Source organism: Hippopotamus amphibius, chromosome 3 (genome assembly GCF_030028045.1).
Source record: "Hippopotamus amphibius kiboko isolate mHipAmp2 chromosome 3, mHipAmp2.hap2, whole genome shotgun sequence".
In the NCBI taxonomy this organism is placed as follows: Eukaryota; Metazoa; Chordata; class Mammalia; order Artiodactyla; family Hippopotamidae; genus Hippopotamus; species Hippopotamus amphibius.
Genome location: NC_080188.1, coordinates 127,953,040 through 127,973,994, shown reverse-complemented (window position 1 = coordinate 127,973,994; position 20,955 = coordinate 127,953,040). Strand labels below are relative to the sequence as shown.

General features: G+C 60.6%; 2 protein-coding genes and 1 long non-coding RNA gene across 6 annotated transcripts; 2 read left to right on the top strand and 1 right to left on the bottom strand.

Moving 5' to 3' along the window:
- Positions 1-6,707: 6,707 nt before the first annotated feature.
- LOC130849676 (uncharacterized) lies at positions 6,708-13,032 on the bottom strand. Of its 3 annotated transcripts, none has more exons than XR_009052782.1 (5): positions 12,851-13,032; positions 12,603-12,752; positions 8,230-8,599; positions 7,819-8,070; positions 6,708-7,566 (listed from the first exon to the last, which is right to left on the bottom strand). It is a non-coding gene; the product is annotated as an uncharacterized LOC130849676 (long non-coding RNA). The 3 variants fall into 3 exon arrangements; XR_009052780.1 differs by having other exon boundaries at positions 6,708-7,502; XR_009052781.1 differs by having other exon boundaries at positions 6,708-8,070; positions 8,230-8,596.
- NUDT8 (nudix hydrolase 8) lies at positions 12,490-14,712 on the top strand. The gene is made up of 4 exons (XM_057728764.1): positions 12,490-12,781; positions 13,412-13,544; positions 14,118-14,195; positions 14,297-14,712. Exons 1-4 carry the CDS (start codon positions 12,588-12,590, stop codon positions 14,522-14,524), a joined length of 633 nt encoding a protein of 210 aa, XP_057584747.1. The 5' UTR covers positions 12,490-12,587; the 3' UTR covers positions 14,525-14,712.
- Positions 14,713-14,855: 143 nt separating this feature from the next.
- LOC130849674 (double C2-like domain-containing protein gamma) lies at positions 14,856-20,944 on the top strand. 2 transcript variants are annotated; one of them, XM_057728762.1, is made up of 12 exons: positions 14,856-16,201; positions 16,920-16,996; positions 17,095-17,468; positions 17,629-17,708; positions 17,783-17,854; positions 18,062-18,171; positions 18,265-18,400; positions 18,501-18,557; positions 19,924-20,081; positions 20,185-20,266; positions 20,450-20,546; positions 20,623-20,944. In XM_057728762.1, the coding sequence occupies exons 3-12, from the start codon at positions 17,228-17,230 to the stop codon at positions 20,751-20,753; spliced, it is 1,164 nt and encodes a 387-aa protein (XP_057584745.1). In that variant the 5' UTR covers positions 14,856-16,201; positions 16,920-16,996; positions 17,095-17,227; the 3' UTR covers positions 20,754-20,944. The 2 variants fall into 2 exon arrangements, with proteins under 2 accessions (XP_057584745.1, XP_057584746.1); XM_057728763.1 differs by lacking the exon at positions 14,856-16,201 and having other exon boundaries at positions 16,788-16,996; positions 19,927-20,081.
- The last annotated feature ends 11 nt before the right edge of the window (positions 20,945-20,955 follow it).

Here is a 20,955-nt window from a genome sequence, read left to right as displayed (position 1 = left end):
GGGACCGGGACCTGGCCGGCACCGTGCATCTTCAGCTGCCGGGATGTGTGTTGTCGGGTCACAGCCTGGGGTGTCAGGGGAAACTGAAGCCCAGAGGGAGGGATCACAGATGCCTCCCACAGGGTCATCAGCACCTGAGGGTCGGGAGCAGGACAGCAGGCTGCCCCCATGCCCCGCCCCTACTGTCGCCCAGGGAACCCCACAAGCAGGGCTGGCACTCGGGGCCACAGTGGTCCTAACAGAGCCTGCGGAGGGCAGGGGGTGGGGCGCTCCTCAACCTCCTGGACGCGCCTCCCTCGCCTTTGAAGACAGAGGGAGGGAGGGACTGGGGAGCAGGCACGACCCAATTCACCTGCTTGGAGATGCAAATACAGAACCTTCTCCTAATTAAACCCTCCCAATTAATTCCGAGAGCATCCCTATGCACATTAGCAGGGAGTACCAGCATCTCCCTTTCCAGGCCTCCCCTTCCTCGTTGTTACAGGAATTGGGTAACCCTGCTTCTACACCTAGCGAGGAGGTTGGGAAGAATGGGCAGCCCAACAGCTGCTGCTCTATTTGCCGTCACGTGGGGTCGCTGTTGAGCAAAGTCCATGCCCCCCAGTGCCCTTTGTGTCCTGCAGTCCCAGGTTGCAAGCTCCTAGCTTTCTTAGTAACTGTTCCCCAAGGCCCCCAACTGGCCTTCAGAGATGGGAGGAGCTTCAGAGAGGGCCACCTGCTCTGTTGGCACCGGCCTACCCCACCCACTGCCAAGCTCTGCTCCTGAGCCCAGTGACCAGCCAGAGCCCCCTCCTTCATGATGAGGTCTTTGTGGGCCAGAAGGGTCCTCTCCTGCCAGAGGTGACCAGGTAATGCTGAACCTCTGCGAGGATGCGTTTCCGTCTCAGGGGCCTCTACCTCCTTCCTTCGTCAGCCCTGCACATCCCTGACAGGGGCAGCTGTGGTCTGGCTCCCAAGGCAAGCAGAACCCCCAGCAGAGGGCACAGCAAAGCACGGACACAAAAGAGAGAAATACTAGGAAGAATTAGACATTTCAAAAATGTGGTGCTTTTTAAAGGACCAAATAACAGTGGTAGGAAAAATCAGAACTTGGCTGGACTTTTTTGCTCTTATTACAGCTTCATGTTTTATTTTGAGGTGTTGTGTTACTTGTAACAACATTATGGTGGAGGGGGCACCATCCTTTCAGGGTTTAGGGCTAGAGGCACATCTTCCTTGCGGATGTGGAATAACAGTCATTTTGAGTGATTTCTCCCACAATTTAAAAATTTATGTAATAAACTTTTATGTTATATTTCCTATGTGTCAGACACTGTTTTAAGCAGTATTAGATATTTAATTTAAACCTCAGGATGATAGGAGGAGATAGTATAATCCCTATTTTACAGATAGGGAAGCTGAGGAACAGAGAGGTTAAGTGACTTGCTCAAGGTCACACAGCTAGCAAGTCTTTGAACCCAGGCTTCACTATCTGTGCCCATAACCACTAGGGTACACTTCCAGAATGACAAGTGTCTTTTTAAGGCAACTGGTATCTCCCTTTCTAGACATAGAGCCAGTTGGCATCTCAGCAGACACCCTGTCACATTGAGGAAGTGGAGTGAGTGGGCAGGGCCATAAGTAAGGGGCATCTCTTAGGCAGTCCCTGCTGGGGTTGCCCCCACCGGGGCCAGGGCAGAGGTTGGCCCCAGCAACCCTGGTCCCTGGCTCTTCTCCCAGGATCGAGACCGCAAGCCACCGTGGCCTTGTGCACCCGTCTTCCAGATGTTCAGCAGTGAGGACGCTCTATGAGGGGGAGTCCACCATGGACCCCGTGTTTATCAACAAGGCTGCACATGGCCTCCATCCAGACTGAGAAGCTAACGTCTCCGTGCCTGCCCAGCCCGCACCAGCCCCCACACCCACACTGGGTCCCTGACCCAGGCCACGCCTGCCCGGCCCCAGCCCTCCCTTCTGAACAGTCCGTCCTGAGACACGATCTCGAGCCCAGGGCCCCCCTTTGCCACCCACTGTGGATCATATTTCTTGCCATATCCCCCGCCTCCCTGCCTCAGTTTCCCATTCTATAAAATGGAAACTTTCCAGGGGTGGCCCATGATTCATGTCCTCTCTCCTGTGTGAGAGAGAGCCCTTCTCTGTGACCTCAGGATCTGGGGCAGGTCCAGCTCAGGGTATTCTTGGACATGCTGTGTGTCCTGGGGCCAGGGGTCACTGTTATCTCTGTGCCCACGCTTTTTCATCAGTGCCTGGGGGGAAGGGAAGATCCTATGGTGGGTAGGTGTGTGTGTGTGTGTGTGTGCGTGTGTGCGCACGCACACGCACATGTGCACACACACACGTTTCTGGGGCCTCAGTACCTTGGGCATTCTTCTGGGGGGTCCATATGTGGCCGGTGGCACAGCCCAGATGTGCATTTCCAGGTGTGTAACGAGCCCAGTTCTCATGGGGGCTTAGGGGGTGTCAAGGCCGGGGAGGGGTGCAGCTCCACAAGGCTCTCCCCACCCAGGACAGCCTGTCCAGGTGCAGGCATGCAAGGAGGAGGTGCAGGTAGGGCAGGCGGAAGTGTCACCCTGGAGGTTGAGACTCCTGCACCACCCAGGACATGAAGTCAGCATCAGGGAGGGAGCAGGTACAGGGTCTGTGGCTGGGGTCCCCTCAGTCTTGACCCAAGCACGGTCTGCAGGGTGTCCATGGCAGGGCCAAGCTGGACGGGGCGGGATGGGGCTGGATGCAGCCTCACCCTTTCCATGCCTCTCCCCGCTCCACAGCCTCCCCACCCCCGACGGGTGCCTGAGGGCATGGCTTCTGCCTGACGGTGGGGCTGGTGGAACCCAGAGCTCCGTTCTCTCCCGGAGTCACTCCCTGGTCCCTCTACACCCCTTGCCTGGCCCATCCATCTCCCTGCGGCCACGGCTGCCACGCTGCCTCCTGCTATTGAGCAGCGAGATGAGAAGGTGTGAAGGATGTGTGGGCACCAGGGACAGGCTGGCAGGCAAGATGGATGAGGGGGCAGGGGGGCCAGGAGGTGCCTCCGGCAGGAAGGGCAGGCCAGCTGGGGAGGAGGCTGTAAAGGGAGGCGTGTGTGTGTGTGTGTGTGTGTGTGTGTGTGTGTGTGTGTGTTTGTAAGAGAGAGCAAGTGTTTCTCTGCACATAGGAGTTTGTGCACATGTGCACACGAGTGGTGGCGGGTCATCAGGTCTTGAGTTGGTGTATGCCCATGGGTTGGCATGTCAGTGTGCTCCTGTACGTGTGCGTGTGGGTTTCCCATCACACAGACCAAAGGCATGTGCACGGGCGCACACACACCAGGAGCCAAGAGAACCCCAGGCCCCTAGGAGTCCAGGCTGAGGGGAGCCACCAGGACTGGTGCAGGTCCCCCAAGCCCGTCTGTCACCTCTCCTATTTCCCACCTGCCTCACTGTGGATCCTGGGACAGGGGGCATGGCTCCACCTCTCTGGGTGGCCCCTGGGAGCCTCTGGGACCCTCCATCACAAGCACAGAGAGCTCTCCCCCATCTTGCCCAGCAGTGGACCCCAGGGCTGGCGCAGCCTTCCTCCCACAGCTGGGCGTGGGTCTGTGCCAGGGGTCGGCCCACGCTCTGCCCGCGGGATTCCTCCCAGTCTGGCAGGCAGGGACCTGGGGCACAGGGGGCAAGCAGCAGGCCTCCCTGAGCTGAAGGGAGGAGAGTCCTGCCCCCGACCTGCGGCTCTGGGGGTGGGGGCCGGGGTGTCACACTCGAGAGGAGCAGCCCCTCTCTGCCCCCTATTAGGTATGGGCCTCTGCCAACCCCACGTCCCCCGTGCCAGACTCTGAAGGAGGTGGGGGTGGTCCAGCCGACTTCGGAGACCCAGTCGAGCACGCCCGGCCCGGTGTGCCTGGGGGCTAGCCTGCGATGCTCCCTCCTGGCGGGGGCTCACCTGGGTCTAGCCCGATGACCCTCCCTGGGGACCCCCCTCCTCTGCCTTTCTGACCGGTGAGCTGAGTGCCCAGCCCAGGCAGGCAGGGGCCGCCTGGGGAAGGTGCCTGGTCAGGACGCACCCCAGAGGCCTCTGACTTGGGCCAGCCTCCCACCCTGTGGGGACTGTGTCGGCACTGTCACCCAGGATGGGGACAGCTTACCGCCCCCCACCCCCCACCCCCAGGCTGGGCCAGCCCATCTCAGGCAGAAGCCATTATGCACTTAGTTCAGTTGGAGAAACTGAGGCACGGGGATGTCAGGGTCCTGCCAGCGTTGTACAGCTCATGGGCCAAGCAGTCAGGAGGACCTGGCTTCCTCCCACCCAGTCCAAGGGCTCTGCTTCTGCTCGTACTTCCGGCTGCTGCCCCCTTGCCTTTTCTACTCAATCTCCCTGGTGATTCCGCACCAGCAGCCCCGGGTCAGGGGTCTGAGTCCTGGGGAGAGGGCATCGCCTCTGCCGCTCAGCCCTCCATGCTCCTGCCACTACCGCGGTGCCCCAACCTCCCCAAGGCCCTGTCAGCCCCAGCCCCTCCAGTCAGACAGGCCTGGGCCCCTGTCACCCATCCTATCCTCGAGATGGGACCCCGCCCTATGTCTGGGCCCATTGATCAGGAATGGCTGGGGGCTCCTAGCTGGGGAAGGGAGGAAGCTGAGGGGGGAGGAGGCTTTGCCACGTCACAGCCTTCCCACCTGCCCTCCTCCTGCACAGCATCTCGCCTGGAGCTGGACCAGCCCAGTCAGGGGCCTCGAACAGTCCAGTGTGAGGGTGGCTGGGAGAAGGGGCTGTGCACACCCCAGAGCCGGGGTTCCACCCGCACAGACCACGTGCCTGGCTTGGGTGGAGAGCCAAGACCTGGGCGATCGAGGAGGGAAGGGCACCCCTGCCAGGAGACAGGGACTGAGTAAGGGCCCGAGAGCTGAGCCGTGCTGCTGAATGGACCAGGAGATGGGGAGCAGCTGACCGCCAGAGGGACAGGCAGGGACCCCAGCGGAGCCACCCATCTCCAGGAGCCGGAAATCTGGGCTGTCCCCATGGCAGGTAAGGGGCGGGCAGCTAAGGGAACCCCGTGGGCTCAGGCTCTGGGGTGAGTGGGGTGGGGCAGGGACTCGGCATGGGGACCGAGGAAACCCCACTGGACCCAGGGCCTGGGCAACAGGATGGGTCAGGGGCACCTCAGGCTGAGGCTTCAGATCCCACCAGGGCGGGGTTGATGTTCTTGCAGCCTCTCAAGTGCGAATATGGGGGTGATCCAGGCACGGGGACAGAGCCATTTCTGGGAGGTAAAAGCCTTATCAGGTGTGGGTGACCTTGGGCCTGGTCCTTCCCCTCTCTGGGCCTCACCCCTTGAGCATCAAGGTGGGGGGTCTGGACAAGGAGTCTCTAACTTCCCCTCCAGACCTGACTCCATGCCAGTGGGAAATTGTCAACTCCTGACCCCAAGAGGTGCTGGCTGTTAGAGGAACAGTGCAGAGGACAGGCCCCTGCCCAGAGTTACCGAGGGCACTCAGGGGCGACACATTGACCAGGATAGGCATGGTGCAGGCTCATAGAAGACTTGGAGGCCAGTAACCAGCCTGTGAATCCCCCAAGCCCAGCAAAGCCATGAGCGTCTCCTCCTTGGGAAGCATTGCCACGGACCCTGGGAGCTGACATCGGGTACCACCTGCCCCAGCAGGACGGCTGAGTGATGGGTAGTTGCTCATCTGATGGCCTGGTCCAGGCGATAGGGGACATCAGCCCAGCCACCCTTCACGCCCCTCTGGGGGATTTGGACCTGATATGGCCCATCCCCTCTCAGTGAGACCCACCCACCCCCAGACTGAAGAACTCCAGGGGCTTTAGTGAGGCGCCACTTCTCACACGTGGCTCTCAGGGCTGCTAAGGATGGGGCTACAGGCCCTGGACCCCACACTCCCACCAGGCACCTACTAGGCACTAGCCCTGGCCAGGTGCTGCCCACCTGTCAGCCCATCACACACTGTACCATCCCAGGAACCTCCCTCCACCCATCTACCCATTCTTCCATCCATCCATCCATCCAACCACACCAAAATTCTACCTCTGCCCAGGGTATCTCATGGTTTTACCAGGTCCTCAGCCCCTTATGGGCTGCTAGAAACTAACAGTCTGTTCTTCAGGGTATTTTTCCTAGTTTCAAAATTGTAATTGTGTTAAAATATACATAACATAAAAATTATCACTGTAACCATTTTTAAGTGGTCAGTGGCATTAAGTACATTCCTATTGTGCAACCACCACCACCATCCATCTCCAGAACTTACTGCATCTTGCAAAACTGAAACTCTGTCCCCATTAAACAGTAACTCCCCATCCCCTCCCCCAGTCCCTGGCCCCCACCATCCTACTTTCTGTCTATGAATTTGACTACTTTAGGCACCATTTATGACTGGAACCATACTGTATTTGTCCTTTTGTGACTGGCTTGTTTCACTTAGCATAGCATCTTCAAGCCTCATCCATGTTGTAGCCTGGGTCACAATTTCCTTCCTTTTAAAGACCGAATAATAAAAAAATTAAAAAATAAATAAATAAAGACTGAATAATATTCCATTGTCTGTATAGACACATTCTGCCTATCCATTCATCCGTCGATGGACGGATGCTAGGGTTGCTTCCACATTTCAGCTGTTGTAAACAATGTTGCAATGCACACCCATGTACACATATCTGTTCCGGTCCCTGCTCTTGATTCTTTGGGGTATATACCTAGAAGCGGAATTTCTGGATTGGATGGTAATTCTATCTTTAATATTTTGAGGAACTGTCAGCGGTTTTCCACAGGGTCTACACCACTTTACATTCCACCAGCAATGCACAAGGGTCCCAATTTCTCCACATCCTCACCAACATTTGTAATGTTTCATTTTTTGTTTATGTTATTGTTTTGGTTTTCAGTAACAGCCATCCTCGTGGGTATAAAGTAGTATCTCATTGTAGTTAGGACCTTTTTCTTTAATCAGAAGGGTGGCGCTGTGGCAAAGCTTTTGGCCAAGCCTTGTTCTGGGACTGCAGATCAAAAGATGGGCTCTTTAAAAAAAAGTGAGGCAGCCAGAGCAGAACGATGTTAGAACTGGCTTCTAGAGGCAGGATTTGGGCCAGTTTTCGGGGTCAGAGATGGGTAAGAGTCATTCATGGTAATTCCGGGATCTCCTTCAGCTCAGTGTTCCTTTAGCAGCACAAGGCAGCCAGGTCTCCCCAGAGCTGAGAAAGACCTCCACCCCCACCCCCATGACCCCACGTGTCCCATCATTCATCACAGGTGTCCTTTATGAAGGGCCTACTGTGCACCAGGCCCTGTGCCTGTCCTCACAGATCCTCACGTCAGCTCTACAAGGTAGATATTAAGAACCGCTTGTGACAGATGTGGAAACTGAGGCTCCAGGAGGTGAAACAATTTGCTTAAGTCCACATGGCCTTCTGATGGCTCAAAGATTCCCTGGGGAGCCAGACAGGTCCTGTCTCTGGTCTCCAGGAGCTTTAAGTGAGAATTTACCTCATGAAGTGACACTGAGTTGGGGATCCTGTGGGAACAGAAGCCTGGCAGTCAGGGAGGGCTTCCTGGAAGAAGAGGCATCTGGGTGCTGCCTGAAAGATGAAAGCTGGCTGGGTGGAGTGGGGGTGGGTGAGGTAAAAAGGGCCCCACACTCTGTCCTCTCTCCCCAGCCTTCCTCTCTGCTGGCCTCGGGGTATTTGCCCCCTCGGAGACCTACACCTCGCCCATGACCAGCTCCAGCTGGGAGCCCCAGCTGGACTCCCTGTTACCATCAGGCCCTTCCACCGGCTCCACAGGGGCCCAAGCCATGGCCGAGCCCACTGGGCAGGGCCCCAAGAACCCACGTGTGTCCGGCGTGACGGTTCAGCTGGAGATGAAGGCTCTGTGGGAGGAATTCAACCAGCTGGGCACCGAGATGATTGTCACCAAGGCGGGCAGGTATGAGCAATTGGGGGGCGGTGAGGTGGGAGTGGAGGTCAGGCTGGAACCACATTCAGGCTGCTGAATTCTCTGCAGGAGGATGTTCCCCACCTTCCAGGTGAAGATCCTGGGCATGGACACGCTGGCTGACTATGTCCTGCTCATGGACTTCGTGCCTTTGGATGACAAGAGATACAGGTCCGGAGCTGGCTGGGGGTCGCAGCTCAGACCTCATGCACATGATCAGGGAAGTAGACCCCCACCCACACCCTGGGCGAGGCGGGGGCCAGTCAGGGCTGTGTCCGGGGGCCTATTTTGGGCAGCAGTGGGTGCACCTGGGCAGGTAGGGTGGGCTAGCCCAGGGCAGCAGGTGCAGCCGTGAGGAACCCAGGCCGGACAGCATTCTGGAGTCTCTGGTTTCTCATATGCAGATGGGGCCAGTGTGGGGGCCATAGGAGAGACGCCCCGTCAGGCTGGGTTCCACATGGGGGCAGCAGATGAGGTACCCGGGGCACAGTTGGGGCGCCCTCACTTCCTCGCTCTGTCCCCAGGTACGCCTTCCACAGCTCGGCCTGGCTGGTGGCGGGCAAGGCAGACCCGGCCACGCCCGGCCGCGTGCACTTCCACCCAGACTCGCCGGCCAAGGGTGCGCAGTGGATGCGCCAGATCGTGTCCTTCGACAAGCTCAAGCTGACCAACAACCTGCTGGACGACAACGGCCACGTGAGGCCCAGGCCCCAGTGGGGAGGGGTTGGGCCGGGCCAGGGGACACTGGGGCCTGATGGCGATGTAGCCCGGAGCCAGGGCTGGCCGGGCCTTTGGTGCCTGAGTTCACCTGGCCGGGGGTCAGATAGCAGAGGGGACAGCCCGGGCGGGTGGGGCCAGGTCCACTGTAGGTGCAGGAATACAGCACCCGTGACACTGTGTCAAACAAAGATCCTGCCCTCACGGAGGCTCCCCTCCTGAGGTAGAGGGCAGATGGGAAGCAAAGAATCCAGATGTCAGGCGGGTGATAAATGTCAGGAGAGAAAGGGAACAGGGAGAGGGGCTAGAGGTGGCCGTTCAGTTCAGGAGGCTCAGGAAGCAGCTGAGGCGCTATTTGAGGAGGGGTCTGATGGAAGTGGAGGAGGGAGCCTGTGCATATAGAAGGGGGAGCTGTTGCAGGCAGAGGGAACAGCAAGTTCAAAGGCCCTGAGGCTGGAGAACGCTGGGGAGTTGGGGAAGCTGCGAGGAGGCTCCCGGGTAGCTGGAGCGGAGCACAGAGGGGCAGCGGGAGGGGAAGCGATCCTAGGGGTGGCCAGCGCTGCTCTGCAGGGCCAGCTGGCTGTGGAGAGGATTCTGGTTTTTACGGTGTCGGGCCGGAGGCACAGGTGGGCTCTGAGCTGCACTCACGGGGGCTGCCGTGTGGAGAAGGGGGCGCAGCCAGGAGGCAGCTGCGGAAATCCAGGAGAAAGATGACGCTGATGGTGGCCGGGCGGGGTGGAGGCAGTGCGGTGGGAGAGGTGGTCAGATCCCAGAGAGTTCCGTGACAGCTGGGACGCAGAAGGGAGAGAGGCCAAGCAACCGGGATGCTCAGACACAAAGGGGCCTTTGATACAGAACCGCAGACTCCCAAGCTCAGACCCAGCACCACCGCTATGAGACGGAGGCAGCGGGCCCTGGTAGAAGGGCTTCGGCCTCAGAGAGGGTTTGCTGCTGCCCCCACCTCTGCACACCCCCTTCCGCACCCCCCGCAGATCATCCTCAACTCCATGCACCGCTACCAGCCACGCTTCCACGTGGTCTTCGTGGACCCACGTGAAGACAGCGAGCGCTACGCGCAGGAGAACTTCAAGTCCTTCATCTTCACGGAGACCCAGTTCACGGCCGTGACGGCGTATCAGAACCACCGGGTAGGTCAGGCTGCAGCTCGTGAGGCAGCTGCCAGCCCATCTCACAGGGCGGGAAACCGAGGCCCCAGGCTCTTAGGCCGCACAGGTACACAGACCCCTGCCCTGCTCCCCTTCCCCGGGACCCTGTGGCCATCTGCTCACAGTAATTCCCCTGCCTTCGCGCCCACTGGCTCTGTGGTTCCTGGGCTGAGGGGCCCAGGTCCCAGGGCCTCCAAGTTGGGGACGTGGGGGTCCAGGGAAGAGAAGGTGGCTGAGCCTGGGGCCCCACAGCCTTTCTCCAGCATAGGGCTGGCCCTTAACTACATTTTCTCCTCTGCAGATCACCCAGCTGAAGATCGCCAGCAACCCTTTTGCCAAGGGCTTTAGGGAAAGTGACCCGGACCCCTGGTACCGTCTGGCCCCTGACAGTGCCCACCCCCTCCAGCTGCCCTAACCCATCCCCTTCCCCATCCCTATCCCCAGGCATCTCCTAAGACCTCCGACCCTTCTTTCAGGGTCACACCCACTGGCTTGTCCTGGGGTCCCACTGTCTGAGTCTGACCATGACCCTTGGCCAGGGTTCTCCGCCTTGACCCCCGGCCCCATTCCTGCTTGCCCCACCTTCAGGCCTGTATCTCCACGGCCCCTGCTCAGCGCCCCAACCCGGAGTCACAGCAGCCTCAGCCCCTGCCTGTTGAAGGGCTCCACAGAGCAGGAGAAAGGTCAGCCCCCAGCCCCACAGACGCAGTGGGACCAGAGCCTGCGTCGTGGTCAGGAAGCGAGGGGGCAGGGCCACGGGGCCCCCAGGAAGAGGCTTCAGCAGGCTCACTGGGCATCTGTGTGGACAGAGAGGGAGAGGCAGAGATTTCTGAGACAATTTGGCACCCAGGGTAGAGAGAACAGGGCAGGGACAAGGGGCTGAGAGCAGGGGCAGGGGGGTCGGGTAGACTTCCTGGAGGAGGTGGTTCCCCAGCTGGGCCCTGGAGGACTGGGAAGGGTTTGGACAGAGGGAGAAGGTGGGGAAGAAATTCCAGGCAGAGGCAAGAGCGAGAGCAAAGGCTAAGCGGTGGGCAGCTTGGGATGGGAGGAGCAGGGAAGGGGACAGGCAGATTGAAGGTGTGAGGGGAGGTCTGGGGTCCACTCAGACCATTTCCTCCCTCAGACCCCAACAAAGCTCCAGCCGTCACCTCCAGGACCCCTGCCAGGCTCCACCATCAGCTGCTGGCTCCCCCTGAGGCGCTGCTGACCCCATCCACCTACCAGCCCCTCACCTACCAGGGCCTGTACCCTGCAGCCTCAAACCCCCTCCGAATCCCAAGGGCCCGACCGACACCATACCCCCTCCCCAATATCCAGGCTGACAGGGATCCGGGTGGCCTGCCCCTCCCAGCTGGGCTGGGGCTCCTCTCCCCCACTGCAGTGTTCCTGGGGCCCAGCCGGGACCTGCAGTGATGCTGGGGACCCTGGGGACAGAGTCCTCTTACCCTGGGGCCCACCCTCTACAGCCTCACCTCTGCAGAGACCCCCCTCCCCTCACAAGAAGAGCAGGACAGGTGGAAGCCAGAGGGGAAAGCTACCTGGCCAGAGTTACAGCAAAGCTGGGATGATGCCAGGCTTGGAACCAGATCCCCTACTCTCAACCTGCCCCCTTCTGCCTCGGGGGTGACTCCTCCAAACCCTGCTTTACCTCTCTCTTCCCTCCAACATTAAACTGTTTGGAATGGGTGGTCAGAGCACTTCTGTCCTCAGAGGTCAGGGTGGAGAGCCTCAGGAGTGCCCACACCCCGGAGTCTGGGCTGCACACGTCGCAAAGCGCAGCCCAGTGCTGTTGGCATCCCTGGGAGCACAGAGTGATGATAAAGTTGTGGCGAAACAAGTTGAGTGGCAGGGCTGTGAGGGAGGCTATGTTCCTGCCCTCTGCCTCGTGTGCCCAGGTGAGGACCAAACCTGCAGCTCAGGGAGGCACCTGCTCAAAGTCGAAGCAAAGCACGGGACACCTGCTATTCCACGTTTAGGTGCTATGGGCAAGGCTGGGGTGTCTGGTCCTCGAGGAGCCAGAGTCTGGCGGAGGGGTGCGGAATACCCACAGGGGTCAAGGAGGGGGTGGCGGGAGGAGTTTAAGAATCCGATCAAAACTCCAGGTAGGAGAACTTGTGGAGAAAGTGACATTTAAACCAGCGCCTATAGGAGCAGAAATTGCGGCGGCGGGGGATGGAAGGAGAGACGAGCCCCAGGCGGTGGGGAAAGCAGGGCGAAGGCCTGGGGCTCCAGTGGGCCCCTTGGAGCGAAAGGGCGCGGTGCGTGCCAGCCAGCGGAACCCGGAGAGAGGGCCCGGAGGCTGGGGAGGGCCGGCAGCTCCGAACATCCTGGAGCACTTCCTCTGGGGCCTCGAACACCCGCGGCCGCGGAGGAGCGCGGGGCCCGGCGGCGCCTCAACAGCCAGACACCCCGACTCCCGAACGCCGCGGTCAGCACGGCCGAACCCGGTCGCCGGGCCGGGCGCGCTCCCAAAGGCTCTAGGCGCTCGAAGGCGACACGCCCCAGACCCCACCAGCCATCTCCGCCCCGCCCCAGGCCCCGCCCATCTACCGGAAGTCCAGACGACCGGGCTCGCCCCTTCCGGCCACGCCCCACAACGCGCGGAGAGTCTCCGCCCTGCCCGGGGCCCGCCCCCTCGATTGGGCCCCGCCCCGTGGGCGTGGCCGGCGCCGCTACGGCGCCCCGGCCGGCCCGCAGACTCCTCCCACGGCCCGCCCCAGCTGCGGAGTGCGCGAGCTGCCCCTTCCCGGTGCCCTCTCTGTCCCAGCCGTGCTGGACCGGACATGCTGCCCGACTACCTGTCGACGGAGGGCGAGCGACGCTGCCGGCGGTTGCTGGCGGGGACCACGACCCGGCTCCGCGCGCGGCCTGCTGCGGCCGCGGTTCTCGTGCCGCTGTGCTTGGTGCGCGGGGTCCCGGCGCTGCTCTACACGCTGCGGTCCAGCCGCCTGGCCGGGAGGCACAAGGGTGACGTCAGGTACCCTGGCCGGGAACGCCTCTCCCGCCGAACCCCGGGAAGCGCAGGGTCGTGGGCAAGGCACTTAACCTCTCCGAGCCTCAGTTTCCGCCTCTGTAGAATGGGTCTGGGGAGAGCCCGTCCGCCCCCAGGCTGTGGCGGGAGTCCGCATCCCACGTGCCTCCACCCCGAATCTGGAGCCGCAGGTGCCCCTGCCCGGCCGCGGCGCGGACCGCTCGAAGCGCGGGCCGAGGACACCTCTCTCGGATCTGTCCCCCAGTAAAAAGGCAGGACTCCGCCCCCTTCCAGCGACTACCTGGAGATGCGCGCCCGGGAGTCGGGGAGGCGCGCGGGGCGGGGCTACCTGGCTTCCCTCCCTGGCCCCGCCCCCGGCAGGTACTGGGGACACCTTAGGATCAGTCAGGGCCTCTGGGGCCACCATAAGCCGAGTTTGCGTGTCCGAGCCCCAGGGCCTCTCTCCCTTACTCCCGTTGTTCGGTAAACCGGGCCTGGAGAGGTCGTGTGGCTTGCCCAGCCCTCTCTGCAGTCTAGGGGCAGAGACGTTATTTAGGTGGCTCAGTGCCACAGCTGCCACCCCCACCCCTCCATGGCCCCAGCACCCCAAGAACCAGGCTCCCTGTGCCTGTTCAGTTTCCCAGGTGGCAAGTGTGACCCCGCTGACCGGGACGTGGTGCACACGGCCCTGAGGGAGACCCGTGAGGAGCTGGGCCTGGCTGTGCCTGAGGAGCAGGTGTGGGGAATCCTGCGGCCTGTGCACGACCAGGTGAGCCTGCCAGGGCCTGAAACCACCGCCAGCCCTTAACCCCATACAGCCCCTCTGCTTGCCCTGGGTTAGGACCAGGGACCCCAGGGACAAGGAAAGTGGTCATGGACTGTGGCCGTGCAGTGGGGCCCCAGACACCTGCACGGCAGTTGTGTTCCGTCTTCACACAGCCCTTCGGGAAGGGACAAGGGATATTTTATCCCCCTTTCATGGGAGAAACTGAGGCTCAGGTCCTGGGGTGGAGGTGGCTCCAGGCTGAACCAGCTTTGCTCAGCTTGGTGGACAAAGGTTGGGGAGGGCTTTGCAGGGTAGGCAGGAATTGGATGACAGTTGGGAGATTTTAGGGTAGTAAAAGTAAGGGAAAGCAAAGGCTCAGAGGCCTGAATGGGTCTAGTGTGTTTGGGAGGACCTGAGCCAGTCAGCATGGCTGGATCAAGCCCAAGGGCAGGGGCCAAGTAGACCTGGCTGCACTGCTGAAGGCCCCTGGAGTCTTCCTATCAGGCTCCCTGCTCCAGCCCGAAAGCCCCGCCAAGGCCACGCCTCCCCTGACTGCCTGCCCTCCTCCTGCCTCAGAAAAAGACCACTGTGGTGCCAGTGCTGGCCGGTGTGGGCCCCCTGGATCCCCAGAGCCTCAGGCCCAACCCCGAGGAGGTAAGTGGAGGGATGCCAGGGCTGGGGGCTGGGTTGTCCCGATGGGTGGAGGCTGCAGTGGCCAGTGCTCTGTCTACCCTGTCGCTACCTCCTGCCCACAGGTGGATGAAGTGTTTGCACTGCCCCTGGCCCATCTGCTGCAGGAACAGAACCAGGGCTATACCCACTTCTGCCATGGTGGCCACTTCCGCTACACGCTGCCTGTCTTCCTGCACCGGCCACACCGGATCTGGGGGCTCACGGCCGTCATCACCGAGTTCACCTTGCAGCTACTGGCACCTGGCATCTACCAGCCCCGCCTGGTCAGCCCTGAGCTGCCCAGGGGCTGAAGGCGAGGCGCTGAGCAGCCCCTGCCTTTGCCCTGCCAGGCCAGCTCTACTCCAGGACTGATTAAAGAGCCTTTCCCAGCTCTGTGGCAACTGCATCTTCTGCACTGGAGCCCTGACCTCAGGCAGGCCCCCTGGGAGCGCTGGCCTCCTGGCTGGGGTGCCTCTGGATAATCACACTGTCACCTGCTGTGGATGCTGTGTTCCTGGTGTCTTTTCTTTCATTTTACCCTCACCACAACCCTGTGGGGGGTGGGGGGCAATGCTGTCCCTGGCTGGTGAGGCTGGGGCTCAGGGAGGGTAGACACCTTGCTCAAGGTCACCCCGGTTTGGGATTTGAATCAGGCCCTCTCTGACTCCTGAACCCAAATTCCTAGCCACCATGCTGTACGAGCTCCTGTTCTGTCTTCCGCACCTGACTGACCCTGTGCTGGGCCTCAGGCACCCAGAAAGGAGCGCCACATGTTACTACAAACTTCTAACATGGCAAGCTCCCACCGTGTGCCAGGTGCTGTGCTGGGGCCACATCTGTGTACCAACCTGATGCCACCCTGCCTTCTGGGGGTGCTCAGTCTGGGGAAGACCTTAGACCAGGTCACACAGAAAATCATGTGATTATACAGTAATTACTCACAGCTATATAATGGAATTATGTATCAGTCGTGTAAATCTCTATGAGAGAGTTGAAGAGGTGGGTGGTGTAACCTTGACATGGTGGACTGGGCAGTATTAGGCAGGGCAAGTGATAGAAACACCCACCCATTAGCTGACTTTGTCAAAGGAGGAATGGTGATTACGAACTCCAGAGATATACTAGCTTCAGGCATAGCTGGATCCAGGAGCTCAAGGGCTCTCTTCTTTCTGTGCTTTCCACTGTATTGGCCTCCCTCTCAGGAGCATTCTCTACTCCACAGGGATGAGAGATGAGGAGAAGGCAACGGCTCTAGGATGGCATGGTACCAGTGTCCCATCAACAGAAAACAGCTTCTCTTTCTGGGCCAGTCTATCCCAGAATTGTACTTTATTGACCTGCTTTGAGTCACATGCCCTTCCCTGAGCCTGTCACATGGCTGCTGGATTTGGAATCCATTGATAGGCAGGGTCTGGGGCACAGGCCTGGGGAGCAGGGTGAACCTCCTAGAGTGAGAGTAGGGAAGGGGTGGCCCCCAAAGGACCCCTGGGAAGAGACAGGGAAGGTTGAGCAGGTAAAAGGCAGACCACTCTGCTGCAGAGAGTGACCTTGAGACCATAGGTAAGCAGGAGCAGGCCAGGTCAAAGGGTGAGGGAGGGAAGTCAGGGCAGAAGGAGCAGCACATCCACAAAGCTTGAGATGTTCAAGGAAACCAAGAGGAGCCACGTGGACGTGGTGGGAAGGGGCCCAGCACTCGGGGCCGCAGGGAGGACCCACGGGGACACGCCTCAGTGATGGGTTAGGATTTTGTTCCAAGCAAGGAGAGGGGGAGAGAGGTGCTGAAGTGATCTGATTCGTGTTTTAAGAAGCTTGAGCTGCAAGGGGACCAGGTTGCAGGCATCCTCCTCCTCTCCCTCCCCGTCTCCAGTCTCCACTCCAGCCCTCCCATCCTTGCTGAAAAATCACTGTCGTTAGCGTCTAGGGAGTGGGTTTGTGATCTCCGAAGGAAAAGAATTTCTCCTCGGGATCAATAACAAGCTGTCGCTCAGGTAAGAGCAGTAAAGTAGCAGTTTATTGGGAAGAGAATACAAACAGCTTCTGGCACAGACACCAGAAGGGGGTAAAGAAAGATGCTCCCACAGTCTATAAGCCCCGGTCATTATGTACCTTTTTCTAAGAGTTAATTATAGTTCTGACATTCGTTCACGAGATTCATTGTTTCTTCACGATTTAACACACATTCAGATAGCCATCAAGGAAAGAGCTTTACCCTTCAGTGAGCCTTTACCTCTGTTAACCATTACCCTGGCTCCCCTGTTAACCATTACCCTGGCTCCCTTGACAGGATCAAGAAAAAGGGTCATAAATTCTAAGACATATGGAATGTATACAACTGGGCCCATAAATTTTCCCTAACTTGGTGTTTTTTCTGCTTAAGCTTGTCACCATCACACTCCCGCCCCCGCACCCTCCACACCTCCCACAGTGCCCCCTGCCCCTCCCACTGCCCCTCCCACCTCTGGTGTCACCTCTGGTCCTCTAGCCTCCTCAGCTGGGAGCAGGGCCACATGATGGTGGTAAAAATAACTCCCTGACAGTGTGTGAATTGGAGAGGGGTGGGGGGAGAAGGAGGGAGCCTGAGCACCTCCCCACACACACACCAGGGAAGGGATGCTTGGGTTGGAGGCCAGGGAGCTGCTGGTCTCCTGGCCTTGGATCCGGGTTCTGAGTCCCGCCCCTTCCCCTTCCCCCATGGCCACACTCTAGCTCTCATGGGTCACCTCAGTCAGGCGCACAGCCAGAGCCAGCAGCAACCCAAAGCAGGTGGAGAAGCTCTCAGAACAGTAAGTAGCCAAGCCCACCTAACTGCCAGCACACGGGGTCCCCCTCCAGGCTGGAGCCCCCTCATCCCACCAACCTTGACCCTGCGCTCTGTCCTCAGGTCCCGGCTGCTGCCCAGGACCCCCCACGACGCCCTCAGTGATGCCTCTTTGCCCTGTCTGGTTGGCCCAGTGCTGTCCCCTCATCTCTGGTCCTCGAGGGCTCCTCTGAGCACCCCCCATGTCTGAGCCCCCATGGCAGGCATGGCAGCAGCGGGCCGGGGTCGGGTGAGCATGCAGGAGCACATGGCTATCGATGTGAGCCCGGGCCCCATCCGGCCCATCCACCTCATTTCCGACTACTTTCCGCACTTCTACCACTTCACTGAGCCCACCCTGCGTACCCCTGACCCACGCCCTCCAGTGACCCCCACCATCCGCTCTGCACCCCAGCCTCAGCCGGACCCAGGGCCAGAGGGAGACTCAGACGACAGCAGTGAGTAGGGATGGGGGACAAGGGGTACCCTCTGGCCCCAGCCCAGCCAGGATGGGGTCTGGGGCATCCCAGGCTTCCTACCAGGGAGGGGCAGGGCAGGAGGCATGGTGCTGGGGCGGGGATTGACGTAGAAGCTGACCTGCCGGCTACCTGCCCTTAGCTGCCCTTGGCACCCTCGAGTTCACGCTTCTTTTTGATGTGGACAACAGCACCTTGCACTGCACAGCTCACCGTGCCAAGGTGAGGACCGGGCAGTGTCCCTGGGCCCTGGGCCTGGGCCCTGGGCCTGTCCCACATCCATTCCCTCTTCCCAGGGCCTCAAGCCATCGGCCTCAGGCTCCGTGGACACCTTTGTGAAAGCCAACCTGCTGCCCGGGGCCATTAAGGTGAGGGCAAGACACGGGCCCCTACTGCTGCCCCTTGGCCGCACGCCTGGCCTGGAGGACCCACCTGGCCTGCCATGCCCCTCCTCCCCAAGGCCTTGATCTCAGGCAGGGAGCCCCCATTGCTGGGATGTGCAACTAGAGGCCGTATCAGGGAGGAGACCAGGGTGGGGCCCGAGGAAGCTCTGACCCTCCCTGCTTGGCCCCCAGGCCAGCCAGCTGCGGACACGCACGGTTCGGGGCACAAGGGGGCCTATCTGGGAAGAGACACTCACCTACCACGGCTTCACCCTCCAGGACGCCCGGTGCAAGACCCTGCGGTGAGGCTGAAGTCTGGGCCACAAGGGGGCTGGGCTGAGGCGGGGGCGGGCGGGGGGGCTTGCCTGGCCAGGTCTGAGCTGGGTGGCCACCAGGCTGTGCGTGTGTGAGGACCCACGGCTGCGGCGACGACGGCGGGCACCTCCCCTGGGGGAGCTGCGGGTGCCCCTGAGGAAGCTGGTGCCCAACCGAGCCAGGAGCTTTGATGTGTGTCTGGAGAGGCGTAGGCTGGTGAGTGGGGCTGGTGCACAGGGTGGGGCTGGGGGTGGGGAACAGGGAGGGAGACCTGGGCAGTGTCCACCCAAGGTGACCCAGCTCTCTGCTCTTTCAGACCAAGAGGCCCAAGAGCCTGGACACAGCAGCACGTGGCATGTCTCTGTATGAGGAGGTGGGTAGGATGGAGGGACCCAGCAAGCACTGGGGGGCGGGGCGGGATGGTCAGGGGTGGCCCAGGCTGAAGTGTGTCAGGCAGGGGCCGATGTGGGCTGAACAGAGGTCCAGGCCCAGGTAGGCTTGGAGGGACTGAGGCCATCTTGCTCACAGGCCCTGTGAGCACTCATAGTCCCAGGGAACAGCCAGCCCCAGGGGCTGGGCAGAGGGTGACTCTCCTGCCAGGGCAGCCCAGAGGAGGTGTGGGGCACTGACACAAGCCCTTAGGGGGCAGAGACACAGGCCAGTTTGAGGCAGAGGCTGAAACTGGTGGGATTTGTCCGTGGCCCAAGCTGGGAGGGCAGGCCAAGGTCTAGGAGAGAATGGATGTGGTGGGGCTCCACGGCTGCTAGGTCTGCCCCTGGGGCAGTGTGGGTACCACTCCTGGGGCGGGTAACCCTGACAGGCCCTTGTCATGAGGCAGTGATGGTGACTGCAAGGGATTTGCAATAGGAAACCAAAGATCTGACCAGAACCCCTGCAGTCCAGCAGGTGCCGGGTACCTGCAAGGCGGAGGCAGGGCCCTCCCCAGCTCCTCCAGGACCAGAGGGCCAGGTGCTGCTGCCCTGCCCCCTAGTGGAGCCACATGTTGCTGCGACTGTCAATCAGTCAGGGCCAGGCTGGAGAGTCCTATCAGGTGGGGCAGGCACCTGTGACAAGCACTTCCTGTGCCAGACCCCACACACAGCAGCCCCTTGGCACACACAGTACACCCCTTCTGAGTACTGAATGCGAGCAAGGTGGTTGGGATTTCTGCAAATTAAATCCCACCCTAAGTGTGGGATTCCCACATTCTTTTCAAGGCCTCCTCCCTGAGTCCTTCTGGAAGTACCAGGGACTGAATGTGGCAAAGGACATTCAGAATCTGGCCACCTGGGCTGTGGGGTGTGAGGAGGGTGGGTTTTGTACCTGGAGACCTGTATGTCCTTGGATGGAGAACAGCCTCAGAGCTGCTCTGTGGCATGGGGCTTGCCCCACGGGAGAGTGGTGATGGGTACCTAGTGGAAGGCCACCTAGGAAGCTCCTAGCATGTTTGTGGCCCTCAGGGACATCAGTTCCCTTCCACTTCATGACAAAGATGCCTCAAAGTGGCCAGTCACGTGGCCTGGGCAAGCCCCTCCCCTTCTCAGGCCCTGGAGGATTACAGCTGACCTGGAAGTTTCTTTCCAGGGCACTAAGCCAGTGACTGCTTTTGTAAACTGAATCATGAAATCAAATCACTGGCCCCTGACTTCTCTGCAGCCAGTCTGAGTTCTGTCCGGGCCAACCCTGGTGGGCAGCCGGGCTGGGGGCTATCCAGGGGCTGACCCGAGCCTACCCCGCAGCAGGAGGCAGAGACAGAGGTGCCTGGGGAGGAGCGCGGGCGCATCCTGCTGTCGCTGTGCTACAGCTCTCAGCGGGGTGGCCTGCTGGTGGGCGTCCTGCGCTGCGCCCACTTGGCCCCCATGGACACCAATGGCTACTCGGACCCCTTCGTCCGCCTGTAAGTGTGAACAGGGGTGGACAGGTGGGCAGAGCCCCCCTGGGGCTCACCTCTCCACGACCACACCTAACCCAACCCCATCCTTCCCATCCTTCCCAATCAGTCTCCTGCATCCAAATGTGGGGAAGAAATCGAAATACAAGACCAGTGTTCACAAGAAGACCCTGAACCCCGAGTTCAATGAGGTAGGCCAGGGCTGAGGGAAGGCGGTCGTGGCTGCTGGGGGTGGGGGGAGAGGGGGTCCGCATCCTGCCTCAGGAAGCGCAGGCCCCAGCCAGCCTGAGCCCTTCACCTGACTGAGGCTGTTTCTGAGGCTGTGAAGGACCCACGGCCGCCTCCTTCCTGCCTTTCTGCCCCCTTCCCTGCAGGAATTCTTCTACGCAGGCCCAAGGGAGGAGCTGGCCCAGAAGACGCTGCTGGTGTCTGTGTGGGACCATGACCTGGGCACAGCTGATGACTTCATTGGTGAGCGGGGACATGGGGGAGCTGGGGTGGGGACCCACGGGCTCCCGCATGGCTCTTGACCTGTTCCCCAATCCAGGCGGGGTGCAGCTGAGTAGCCAGGCCAGTGGGGAACAACAGCAGCACTGGCGCGAGTGCCTGGGCCGCAGTGACTGCCGGCTGGAGCTGTGGCACCCGCTGGACGGTGCGCCCCTCCAGCTCAGGGACTAGCAGGGGCACCCGGCCTGGCCCTGCTCACGGCCCCTCCCCCAGACGGACCCACAACCGTCTCCATGGCGCTGGGGCGACCTGGGGCTGCCTCACCCACCATGTCCAACCCCTAGTCAATTGCTTCCTTCCCTCTCCCCTTGCAAATTCACCCCACTGCCAGATCCTGAAGAATAAACCTCTCCTCCAAACCAGGCCGGACAGC

What these genes read in the sequence shown, in the direction of transcription:
- NUDT8 (XM_057728764.1), top strand. Translation starts at nt 12,588, where the DNA reads ATGCTGCCCGACTACCTGTCGACGGAGGGCGAGCGACGCTGCCGGCGG. An exon ending in AGGCACAAGGGTGACGTCAG is followed by an intron (nt 12,782 to 13,411) that starts GTACCCTGGCCG and finishes GTGCCTGTTCAG; the next exon opens with TTTCCCAGGTGGCAAGTGTG. An exon ending in TGCGGCCTGTGCACGACCAG is followed by an intron (nt 13,545 to 14,117) that starts GTGAGCCTGCCA and finishes CTCCTGCCTCAG; the next exon opens with AAAAAGACCACTGTGGTGCC.
- LOC130849674 (XM_057728762.1), top strand. Translation starts at nt 17,228, where the DNA reads ATGGCAGGCATGGCAGCAGCGGGCCGGGGTCGGGTGAGCATGCAGGAG. An exon ending in GGGAGACTCAGACGACAGCA is followed by an intron (nt 17,469 to 17,628) that starts GTGAGTAGGGAT and finishes ACCTGCCCTTAG; the next exon opens with CTGCCCTTGGCACCCTCGAG. An exon ending in TGAACCCCGAGTTCAATGAG is followed by an intron (nt 20,267 to 20,449) that starts GTAGGCCAGGGC and finishes CCTTCCCTGCAG; the next exon opens with GAATTCTTCTACGCAGGCCC.